Source organism: Geotrypetes seraphini, chromosome 9 (genome assembly GCF_902459505.1).
Source record: "Geotrypetes seraphini chromosome 9, aGeoSer1.1, whole genome shotgun sequence".
NCBI lineage: Eukaryota > Metazoa > Chordata > Amphibia > Gymnophiona > Dermophiidae > Geotrypetes > Geotrypetes seraphini.
Genome location: NC_047092.1, coordinates 139,031,455 through 139,044,348, shown reverse-complemented (window position 1 = coordinate 139,044,348; position 12,894 = coordinate 139,031,455). Strand labels below are relative to the sequence as shown.

At 41.6% G+C, this 12,894-nt stretch overlaps 1 protein-coding gene across 3 annotated transcripts in view; it reads right to left on the bottom strand.

Annotated features, from left to right (window-relative positions):
• The window catches only part of CLSTN2 (calsyntenin 2), a 1,243,607-nt gene that overhangs the window by 237,897 nt on the left and 992,816 nt on the right, over nucleotides 1-12,894 (bottom strand). For all 3 annotated transcript variants that reach the window (XM_033958408.1, XM_033958407.1, XM_033958409.1), the window contains one exon: nucleotides 4,198-4,421. In XM_033958408.1, coding sequence (XP_033814299.1) covers nucleotides 4,198-4,421 — 224 coding nt within the window. The remainder of the gene's footprint in view (nucleotides 1-4,197; nucleotides 4,422-12,894) is intronic.

Sequence of the window (12,894 nt, the reverse complement as noted above, 5' to 3'; positions counted from 1 at the left end):
ATCCTATATTCCAAATTAACCTAGGTCATATCTAAATCAGTGCAATGCATGCTTCTCCTATTCCATGGTAGAAATGTTTTATATAAAATCTCCATCTCTGGCTAGTGCTCTGCATCTTTCATTGTTGCTCTCTCACAGTACTGAATATAGAAAATGTGCAGAGCCAATGCTGTTCATGTGACTGTAATGTTGGGTGCTAACCTGTCAATTTTCATAAAACAGATATGCAAGCAGTACAGACTTCAGTTTAAACCTATATCAAGCATTATTTCCTTGACTCTTCCTCTTTCTGGGATGCAGTATTTAGTGTATTAATGCAGCATGGACTTTTTTTATTTTTTCTATTAATATAAATCCCACTCCCTACCCTGACAGGTCCATTTTCCACTCCATACTGTTTAATTTTCTTTGATAAAAAATTAAAGAATAGGATTCTATCAATATTCTAACAAGAGTTTTTGCTGCTAGATGTCAGTACTGTGGACTTTTTCTTTTTCATCTGAAAACCATACAGGATCTCCTTTTACTAAGTCTTAATGTACACTTAACACATGAATAAAATGCTTACTGAAAAATGTCTTTAAGCATTTTGTGTTAAGTGCTCCATTGCTGTGCGCTAATCGTGTGTTATTTTTAAAAATTGATTTTTTTTTTGGGGGGGGCTTATCATAGGTGGGGTATGGGCAAGGAGATATTATCCACCTAGTGCAAAAGTAGCAACTTCAATCCTCAAGGGCCAACACCTAGTCAGATTTTCAGGCTTTCCCTAATGAATAATGCGATTTATTTGCATACAGTGGAAGCATTGCATGCAAATAGATCTCATAAACTGATGAGATGTAAATGTATTCTTGACCTTTCTCCTCCTATTTATTTATGAATATTCCATCTCAAGCCATTAATTAGTATGTCTGCGCTTCTGAATTATGCCTTAGAAAATTCAGGCCTCAATCCTGCTGTCTCCTCTCACAATAGACCAATTGCCAATATACCCTTTCTAACCAAACTTTTGGAATCAATTGTTGCTTCCTAACTCTCAAATTACTTGGAGACATTTTCTATCCTCCAACCTTTCCAGCACGGTTTCCACTCAAATTTTAGTATGGAAACACTCCTGGTCTCTCTGCTCTCAAAGAGTCTACAATTGCAATTATGTGAGAAACACGCTATTATCCTTCAATTTGATTTATCCGCCACTTTTGATGTCGTTAATCACGATGTCTTGCATTTCTTGCTCTCAGAAATTGGTCTTGATCAGACTGTCCTGGAATGGTTTTCTATCGCATTGTTCCTACTCATTTAATATGGAGGGATCTACTTCAAAATCCTGGAGGTTGCCTTGTGGTGTGCCCCAGAGTTCTCTACTGTCTACAATCTTATTCAACATCTGTATGAGTACAATGAAATACTATGACCTGAATATTTGCGAAACCCTATTGACGTATGCTGATGACATATTTATATTACTCAAGGTTGATCCAGACCTAGTTAATTTATCATCCAATATTAACCACTGTATTGCAAAACTACATTCACTGATGGTCCAGATGAAATTAAACACTGCTAAGACAAAACTTCTTTGGCTGGGCCCTAAATTAGATTTACTTGCGCTGTGAACCTAGATTTGGGAGAATCTTTAAAAATTGAGTTCTCCTCATTAGTATTAGGCGTTCTCATCGATTTGTCACTCCCATTTAAGGATCAAATTAACTCGTGCAAAAAAAGTATTTCTTTAGTCTTTGTGTTTTAAGGAAAGTTAGACTATTCTTCTACCAACAGCATTTTTGTCTTGGTCCGATCAATCATTCTGGCACGTTTGGACTATTGCAATTCACTGTATGTGGGCGTATCCAAGGCTAGCCTTCAGAGACTCCAGCTAATACAGAATACTGCTGCCATACTCATTTTTGGTAAGCACAAGTTTGACCATGTGTCCCTTCGCCCTAGAGAATTTCATTTGTATTGCATTCAAGATCTTATTTGGCATCTATAGCACTCTTGTCCCTTTGGACTGGAATGTGTGCAGATCTCATCTGGCTAGGAGCTCTCAGAGATTAAAACTTTTCTTTCCTTCCCTTAAGGGCAAAATCAAATCTATCAGAAAACTTAGCCATTCTTTCTCCTACAAACTAACCGAGCTTTGGAATAATTTGCCACTCTCGCTAAGAAGCTTATGCCCCTTCTTATCATTCAGGAAGGCTCTGAAGCCAGTCTTGTTCAACAAACATTTTGGAAATTAATTATTCTACTTTTCTAAATTAGATTTCTTTTGTTCTGTTCTTTTGTATTACTCTATTCTTTCTTTAGTTATTCATTTTTATAGCCCGTCCTCTCCATAAGCTCACAACGAGTTACAATAAAATAAAAATAAACATAAAAATAAAAATTAGGTACTAGGAAGTTCCCTAACTGTCCCGAAGACTCACAATCTAGCTAAAGTACCTGAGAAAACAATTTTTAAATAGTAAAGATATAATAATTCAAATAATAAAAATAAAATCCATTAAACATATTCAGATAGGAAAGACAGATAGAGACAAGATATATACATCCCAACAAGTATTCAGTGAGTAAATTAAATTAAAATTAAATTTTAAAAAAATAGAATTTAAAAAAAATTATTTATTCTTAATGTTAACCGAATCGAGCTCCAAATTGGTTGATGACCCGGTGTATAAAACAAAGTTTTAGTTTAGTTTAGTTTAATCAGAGAAATCCTGACTGGGTTGTGGCCCTTGAGGACTGAGGTTGCCACCCCTGAGCTACTGCATTATTAGTATGTGCTATCTGGATAAAGCAGACTTAACACACAAGCACTGACTGCCCCCCTCTCTGCTCCTATGTTAATTATTTGCAGTTGCCTTGCACTAATGATATTAGCACATGACCTGCAAATAAAAGAGTGAGTCTGATTTTACTGACACATTAAATATGGCTTTGCATGTAGGAAAGTCCTATTTTAAAAACATTAAGTTAAAGTAAGGGCAAATAAAGCCAGAAAAACACTGCCTCCTGTACCCATAAATCCACACTCTCCCCTCAGCTCCTACCAACACAACCATAACCTCCCACTCTTCCTCACAAAATCCCTGCCCAAATCATCCAGACTTCCTCCCAAGCCATTCAATCTTTGCAGGCTCCCTTCTGTCAAATTCTCCCTTTGCAATGAGCTCCATTTCCCCAGATTCAAGGCACTGCTTACAACTAGCTTTTTTTTCAATTACAGTAGCATTTAGTGACCAGGCTCGGACCTAGGCAGTATGGCGGTATGTGATTGCCTCAAACATGGCCTATGATTGATGGCATTCTTTTCTAAACCAAAAGATTATTTTAACTTTGAAGAACGCTTTGTTGTTACTAAAGAAAGGCACTATATCAAACCAAATAAACTATAAACCATATATGAAAACTGCCAAACAGTTCTATTGTGTCATATTTTGGTCATGTGGAGGGTAATTATATAACAGGGCACTTAAGTTGTGAAGGCATATGGGTGAAGACACCATAAAACTATGGTTCTCAACTCAGTCTTTGGAGTATACCCAATCAGTTGGATTATCAGAATATCCACAATGAGTATGCATGAGAAAAATTTGCAGACCAAGAAGGCAATGCATGCAAATCTCGCTCACGTATATTCATTGAGGATACTTGAAGCTTGACTAGCTGGGTGTGCCGCCCAGAGGACTGGGTTGAAAACCACAGCTTTATCATATGTACTGTAAGATCTAGCAACTGAGTCCTAGCTCCAGTTAACTTCTGCCCCTGGGATCACTCAATGAATGTATGCTTACTTTGGGATTTTAAGGTAATTTTATAAGCACCTTTTTCACATACAAAAACATGCAGAAAAAAAAGCGTATAAATCTACCCTCCATCAAGAATAGACAAAACTTTTCCACTGATTTGGTTACATTTCTTTTAAAGAAGTTATTAAAATATGGGCACATTATGTTAAATCTCCAACTTAATACTTTAAATAAGAGTGGCTTATTGGAAGGATAATTGCATTTATATTATTAAGTAAAGGGGATGGGGGAAAAGATTACTTTTGAATATTTGTAAATTCAAAGTGCTTTTCTTGATTTGTTGTATGTTCAGATTCATATGTATTGCACTGTTACTACTTGAAAATCAATAAAGATTTATAAAAAAAATCTCCAACTTAAAAAAAAAAAAGACATCAAATGCACAAACCTGTGGTATTTTCTTTGGAATTCACCTGCTGTTCCATTTTGGCGATTGTGCTGACAATCCTGATATCTGGTAACAGTGTCACTCCTCTTGCACTTTCAAATTCTGTAGCTGGTCTAGCAAAGTGATCCATTCCACTTATTGTAATCTTGGGCTCATTTGCCTGAAGTACCATTACATAAGCATCTATATCTGGGATAGCAATGCAGATGTCTTCACCAAAACATCTGAAAAGATATAGTCAATTAATTGTATATAATGGATTTTGACTCCAATTCTGTTACACATGAGGAAAAGCTTTAGGGCCCAAATGCATTCTAGCAATATTTTAAAGAGTATTTTCATTGTCTTGGGATCTTTTCACAAAGCTGTGATAGAAAGCGGCCTTAGTCTTTCCCATGTAGCAAGGTATTTCTATTGCTGCAGGAAAATGGCCGATTTTCCATTGTCTGAATTAATGGTAATGTACTAATATTAAGTGATATTTGCTAAATCATGTGAAGTATTATAGTGTAAATGCACTAATATTGCCATTACCAAAAATTCGCTTAGGACCCCTTACTACCACTTATTTTGTACGCAGTAAGGGCTAGATTCTATAAAAGCCGCTGAAAGTTAAGCAGTTGTAGCTGCTCTACCGCTGCCTAACTTAATTGGTTTAATTGGGATTAAGCAGAGCAATAATTGGTCAAGCCATTGAAACCCAAGTAAAACCTCGTTAAAAAGATAGTCACCGCTATGCAGCCTCGGGGGCCAGTGCCTAGGTCCTTGGTGGCTAGCAACGCATAGTGATGCTGAAGCCCGGAAGTGGGCAAGGTTAGTGGCAGCACTGGACTTCGGTGTCACTATGCGCTACTGGCTACAATTCAGGAAGGACCCTGGGTGCCGGAAATATAGACCTGTAAAACCCTGGCCCACATTTCCAGCACCCAGGGTCCTTGGGAACTGGGATTCTGGAAGAAGCACCTGTCGGCGATTGACATGTGGTGCCCGTTTTATGAGCACCTGCTACGGGAAGCACCACTTTCAGAAGCAGGGGTGGCCAACTTCGGCCCTCGCCAGGCCAGGTTTTTAGGATTTCTCAAATGAATATGCAAGAGATCAATATGCATACAATGGAAGCAGTGCAGGCAAAAAAATCTCATGCAAATTCACTGGGGAAATTCCGAAAACCCAACTGGATTTGGCCCTCAAGGGCCGGAGTTGTGCACCCCTGGCCTAAAGGCTCATGCCCCAATCCCACACTAATGACTTAGCACACAGTGATGTAGATATGCTAACTGATTAGTGCAATAATGCCCACTCTCTTCCCGCTTAAATACCCCCTCCCAGAAAAATTAATAATATATTTTAGTGCATGGTTTCCCTGTGAACATTTGGAACTTACCGTGGGATACCATAATGCACCTGTGGTAAGCCCTTTTAAGCTATAATAAGAACACGCTAATGCTTACCACAGTTTAGTAGAAGCAGCCCTTTGTCTGGTATCTAGAGAATGACATGGGAACAAATTTGTCCCCATCCTCAAGGGATCTATCTCCATCCCATCCTGTTCCTGTGAGTTCAGTCCCTGCCCCATCCCTGCAAACTCTGTCCTCATCTGCACAAGCCTTGAACACTTTAAAATCATAAGTGTTAAAGGTTTGGGCAGGTGAGGACAGAGCTTGCAAGGATGGGGCAAGGACAGGGACAAAACTCGCGGGGATAGGGACAAATTTGTCCCCATGTCATTCTCTAGTGGTAGCAGAACCACTGAGATTTGTATTGAAGTTCTCATAATGACAGGATGTATACAAGACTATTCTTACATTTATGTTGGAATGTTACCATCCTGAATCTCATATTTAGGCATATGGAGTAAAGGCAACTACTATAAACGCAGCTTAGGTAATCAAAGCTTAAATGATGAAATAAAACAAACTCCCATCCTGTCTAGGGGGGAGCGTGGCCAAATCGGCCGAAGCCGTTGCAAGGGGGGGGGGGGGGAGTAAGAAGAAGGGTTAGGGAGCGACAGGGAAGGGCAGGCAAGGATAGGGGAGGGGAGGAGCAGTGAGGAGAGCCAATCAAGGAAGACCAGGTCAGGAAGGGGAGAAAGGATAGCAGAGGGTGGAACGGAAAATCGCTCTTTTGAATCCAAAATATACTGGAATTTTAAGGGTTGCTTTTATTAGATAAAGGTATTCATATGTCTATTTATTAAACATCTTTATACCACATAATTACAGGTTATACATATTTTTAAATATCAACAAATATCAAAACAGAGTAGTTTACAATATAAAACATTCATAAAATCACAAATTATCACAAAAGAAACCACACTAGCATAAATCTTTCTGTCCATTATACCTGTCCAATTTTCTCTCTCTTTTTTTTTTTTATTAATTGAAAGGGTAGTATAGGGCAGTGGTTCCCAACCCTATTCTGAGCGACCACCAGTCAGTCAGGTTTTCAAGATATTCCTAATAAATATGCATGAGAGAGATTTGTATATATTGGAAGTGACAAGTACGCAAATCTCTCTCATGCATATCCATTAGGGATATCCCGAAAACCTGACTGGCTGGTAGTCCCCCAGGACAGGGTTGGGAACCACTGATATAGGGGATGGAATTTTGACATACCACCTTTCTATGGTTACAATCAAAGCAATTTACATATTATATACAAGTACTTATTTTATACCTGGGGCAACGGAAGGTTAAGTGACTTGTTCAGAGTTACAGGAAACTGTAGTGGGAATAGAATCTGTTTCCACTGGTTCTCAGTCTGCTCCTCCACTTATATGGAAGCCTTACTCCTAGCAGTAGCAGTAGAACCATGAGACTACCATTAGGGGTCATCACTGCCATTTTGGAATGTTAAGCTGTACAGGGCAGGAGTTAAGAGGAGTACTCCAGTTCCATCCCATTGCACCACCATGGATCACCTCTGGGAAATTACAGGGGGTGATAGGAGCCTTTGAGGAGGGGGAGGGGTGGGAACAGCGGGGCTTTGCACAGATAGACAGTGCTTGGATTCAGGAGAGGGACTTATTGGGGAGATTTAGATTCAGAGGTGTTGTGGTGTAGGAGGGGGCATGATAAGGGGATGGAGGGATCAGACGGGAGGGTTGTGGGAGTGGAGCAGGGAATCAGGAAGGTAAGAAAAAGAGTCAGAGAGATCAGGGGAATCAGATCAATATCTTATTATGCAGGTCCCCAGCTGATATTCAGCTGGGTCCTGCATAAAGGGACCATTTACTAAAGAGCGCTATCACGAGCTCATAGAACCAAAAAAAGCTTACCATAGGACACATTAAAACTACCTGCATTAAGCTCCCTATTTCTGCATGGTAATCACACACTATTTCATTTTTTTTCCCTGAAGGATGTACCATGAGAAGAGAAAGCATTATCCAGCTGGTGTGCTCACATTACCATGTGCTAACTGGTTAACACATGGGATAGTCCCAGTGATCTCCCTAGTGCCTTTCAGCCGGGCGCCCCACCCGGCTAGATTAGGTGAGCGCCCGGCTGTCATCTTGGCTGCAAATTCGCCTCCGCCTGACTTTTTTTTTTTAAGCGCCAGAGAAAGGGTTTTCAGCTTTACTTTTTTAAACAATTTTCCTACTGCTGGTCGATTTTTACAGTCGTAGTTGGAGGTAGGGGCTGCAGGCTCATTATGACCCAGTGCCCTCCCCAAAGCCATCACAATCGGGGAACAGGAAGAACCCCGACGTTGTGTTTACTTTTGTTCTGCAGCTTATCGCACAAGACGCTCCTGCACAAAGCGAAACCAATCGGAAAGAGGATAGGCGGAAGCTCGCAGCTGCGTGCTTCAGTAACTGCTGCTGGCTAACGGAGGGAGAAGGTACCTAAGAGAAATGAAGTAGGTCCGAGAAATAGATTCGCTACAGGAGATAGGGCAGGGAAGAAAGCTTACAAATTTGGTGTTCTTGCTTGCTTCGGGTCTTCCTCGCTGCCGGGTCCTGCCTACTTTCTGTTTCTATGAAGGCAGGACCCAGCAGCGAGGAAGGCCCGAAGCAAGGAAGAGCTCCAAGTTGTAAGCTTATCTCCGTCGCTGACCTATCTCCTGCCTTAGCCTGTAGCGAATTTGCCGACTGAGGAGGGGGGGGGGGGAGAAGTGATGGGGGGAGAGAAATGCTGTTACTGCTGCACCCAATTAGGGGGGAGAGAAATGCTGCTGCTGCACCCAATGGGGGGGGGGGGACGAAGACCAGGGAAAGGAGAGGAGAGGAAAGAGATGCCAAGACCTTAAGAGGGAGGGAAAAGAAAGGAGATACCAGACTATGGGTGGGGAGAAGGAGACAGATGCCAAACCAGGGGAAAGGAAGAAAGGAGGGAGAGAAAGGAAGGAGTGGAGATGCAAGATAATGGAGGGGGTAGGGGAGAGGAGTGAGATGCCAGGGTATGGGGGAGGGGAGGGAAGGGAAACTAAGGAGACAAATGCCAGACCAGAGGGAAAGGAAAGAAAGGTGCCAGAGCAAGGAAGCAGAGTTTCCAAGTTTCCAAGTTTTATTGATTTTGATATACCAACCATCAAATTAATTTCTAGCTGGTTAACAATGAGTTAAAAAGATAGGGAAAACTGAGAAAAATAAAAAATGTGTGAACATATAATAAAGCAAACAAACAGACGAACAAACAATGCTGCAGCAACATCCAATTGGGGAGGGGGGGAGAGGAAGAGATGTGCTGCTGCTGCAAACAATTGGGGAGAGAGAGGGGAGAAGGAAGACCAGGGAAGGGAGAGGAGAGGAAAGAGATGCCAAGACCATAGGAGGGAGGGAAAGGAAAGGAGCTACCAGACCATGGAGGGGGGAGAGATGTCAGGGCATATGGGGGAGGGGGAGGATACAGATGCCAGACCAGGTGAAAGGAAGGAAGGAGAAGAGATGCCAGATAATGGAGTGGAAGGGGGAGATGGAAGGAGAGGAGAGAGATGCCAGGGCATGGGGGGAGAGAAGGGGCTAGAGGTGCCAGAGCAGAGGGGAAGTGGTGGAGACAAAAAAAATGGAGAGGGGTGAAGCTGAAATGGAGAGATAGGGCACAGGAGTACAAAGGCACAAAGTACAAAGGTCACAGAGTACAAAGGAGAGAAAGGGCAAAGGATATACAGTTTATTGAAGGTACATAGAAAGAGGGAAGATGCCATATGGAACAGAGAGAGGGCGGACACTGGATGGAAAGGGCAGAGAGGGTGAACAGTGGATGCAAGGGGGAGAGAGAGAGGGTAGAGGCTGGGTGGAAGGGGCTAAGAGAGAGGACAGATGTTGCATGGAAGGGAGCGAGGACAAACGCTGAATAGAAAGAAGAGAGTGAAGAGAAGATGATTAAAGCAGAAACGACAAAAGGTGGAAAAAAAAATTTGTTGTTGTTTTACGTAGAATCAAGTAGTATTGTAACTGTATTGATTAAAGTTTATCAATAGAAAATGGAAATAAGGCAGTTTTTGGGGGACTAAACCCCTTTCCTCAGGTCAGGACAGGATACCATAACAGCAGTATACTGTACTGTCTTGAAGAAAGATTTGGCCTCTGAAAGCTAATTACTACTAATTGAAAAATGGATTAGTCCAATAAAATGGTATTTTCTTAATTCTCTCTTCCCTGTTTTATTTATATTTGTTAATTTGTAAAGTGGTGATTGTTATGTAGCAGTTTTTTCAAATTTACATCTACTGTCTATATTTTGCACAGTATTAGGGTACGTGTCACTGTTTCTGTGGTGTTGCATTGTATGCAGAGTCTGGTTTATTGGCGTTTCAGTTTAACTTTTGTCTACATATTTCTATTTTTAGTTTGTGATTATTCTATATTAGGCGAGGTTCTGTATGTATGAAAAGGACATGGCTTTCTGTTAGCAATGACTGTACAGGATCAATTGACTGTGCAGGATCTGGCTTGTTTAGTTTTACAATGTATGTGTTGGTGTTCTAGTGCTCACTGCAGTGTTTAAGATGCTGCCTTTTCCTAGGTGCACCCTTGTTGTGTATGTAACTCATGGATTATTACTAAAAATAACTTTTTTTATATAAAGGGGGTTATTAAAAAATGATCAGCACTGGCTGTCATATATACTAGGTACGCCACTGGATTTAATGACCCTATGCTAACTTTACTGTTGATGTAGGTGTTGTCCCTCCCCCCCCCCCACACACACACTATAATGAATTAAATTAAGCTGTATTAACACCAAACAGCGTTCAAATGACATTATAAGCAAATAAAAATAAAATATTTTTAATACATTGCTAATTATTACCTGCATCTTTACCTAAACTGTCTTGCCCTAACTCTCACTTTGATCTTTATCTGCTACTTTTTTATTTTGCTGTAGTGCGATCACACAGGTCTCCTTTAAGGCTCAGTAACACCTCTCCATAAATTATGTGGAAGAAGTTTGGAAGTGGGGATCACATCTATTTCATATCCTCAATGAGACCTCAGGAAGGAATATAGTGATCAAAATATTATTAGAGGTGCTGTAGAGATGTTTCTTGTATGACTGGATGAGCTATATTTATCTTTTTTTCTTAGTTGTTTAAATTCATGCAGAAATAAATGGCTAGATTGAATCTAATGATTTCATTAACGCATTTCCCTTTTTTAAACCTCTATACCAGCGGTCTCAAACATGCGGCCCACGATCTGTCCTTGCCTAAAGCAGGGGTCCCCAATCTGCTTCCCTTCCCCACTGCCCTCCCCAAAGCCATCGCAATCGGGGAACAGGTCATCGCCCGAGGTCTTAGCTCTCCCTACATATCTTCCCCAGCTCGGAGCCGACCAATTCTCGCCACCAGACGTTCAATTCTAATGTCGGGGAGGAAGTTCTGGGCCAGCCAATTGCTGCCTGGCTGGCCCGGAAGTTCCTCCCCGACGTTAGAATTGACATCGGGTGGCGTGAATTGGTTGGCCTGCGCTGGAGAAGATATGCAGGGAGAGTTAAGACCTCGGCACTGGCCTGTTCCCCGATTGTGGCGGTGGCAGCTTGTTCCCCGATTGCGGTGGCGGCGGCCTGTTCCCCGATTGTGGCGGCGGCAGCTTGTTCCCCGATTGCGGCGGTGGCGGCCTGTTACCTGATTGTGGCGGTGGCGGCCTGTTCCCCAATGGTGGTGGCTTGGGGGAGGGCAGGGAGAAGTAAAGAAAGAAAGGGGGGGACAGAGAGACACAAAGAAAGAAGGGAAATGGGACACAGACAGAAAGGGGCATGGAGAGAGAAAAGGCGGGCATGGAGAAAGAAAAAAGAAAGAAAGGGGGCACGGAGAGAGAGAGAAAGACAGACATATAGAAAGAATGGGGGCATGGATAGAGAGAGAAAGAAAGAAGGGGGCAGGGTGAAAGAAATAAAAAGTTGGGGGAGGGAAGGAGACAGATGCCAGACCAGGGGAAAGGAAGGAAAGAGGGATGGAGAGAAAGGAAAGAAAGAGATGCAGACCATGGAAATAGGGACAGAAGAAGAGAGAGATAGAAGAGAAGGGAAGACATGGAAACATAGATTTTGTAAAGAAAGCAGAAAAATTGAATATTAAGTTAACGCCAAAGATGGATGCAAGGCAGAAAGTGAAGACGGAGAGAAAAACAGTCAAAGGACAAGAAGACCCTGGAAACATAGTTAAATGCACAGAAAAATAAAGTCGATGCACAAAAGGGAGAAAGAAAGTCCAACGTAGTCTGCAGTAAACAACAGCAACCAGAAAACAACGAACAGACTGCAGATAATGTACAAGATGCAGGCTTGTTTATTAGTAAATGCAGTAACATATACAACCTTATAGCCAACCAAGGGACCCGACACGGTCCGTGTTTCGGATAACACGCCTTCCTCAGGGGTCCATGGTGGTTAAGGTATAAAGCAAACTGCATAAAAGATAACAAACACACGCCAATCACGATCAAATGGGATCAACAATGCCATTTGATCGTGATTGGCGTGTGTTTGTTATCTTTTATGCAGTTTGCTTTGTACCTTAACCACCATGGACGCCTGAGGAAGGCGTGTTATCCGAAACACGGACCGTGTCGGGTCCCTTGGTTGGCTATAAGGTTGTATATGCTACTGCATTTACTAATAAACAACGCCTGCATCTTGTACATTATAGTTTATTAATCTTTCCTTTAATTGTTAAAGGAAAGATTTATAAACTATAAAGAGTTTTACCTCATGCAAAGTTGTAATTTCTTTAATAAGACATTAACTATTTTTTCTGTGGCCCTCCAAGTACCTACAAATCCAAAATGTGGCCCCACTAAGGGTTTGAGTTTGAGACCACTGCTCTATACCATTTGAAAGAGGGCAAATATCTAATTATTCACTTCTAGAATTGGATACTTCTTAAATTTAGTAAAAATATTCTGGCACAAGTGTCAAACCTTAAAAAAAGGAAGCAATAGTGAACATTGGAAAATAATAATTAATAAAACATTTAGGGCTCCTTTTACAAAGGTGCGCTAGTGTTTTTAGCGCACACACCGGAGTAGCGTATGCTATCTGAAAAACAACCGCCTGCTTAAGAGGAGGTGGTAGCGGCTACATGCGCGGCAATTTAGCACATGCTATTCCACGCATTAAGGTGCTAACACATCTTTGTAAAAGGAGCCCTTAATTTTCCCCACCATCAGATTTCCCTGTCTCGCCCACCCCACCCAGCTACTTTTTCATGCCACCCGGCTGGAAAAAATTTCTGGGGAGAACACTG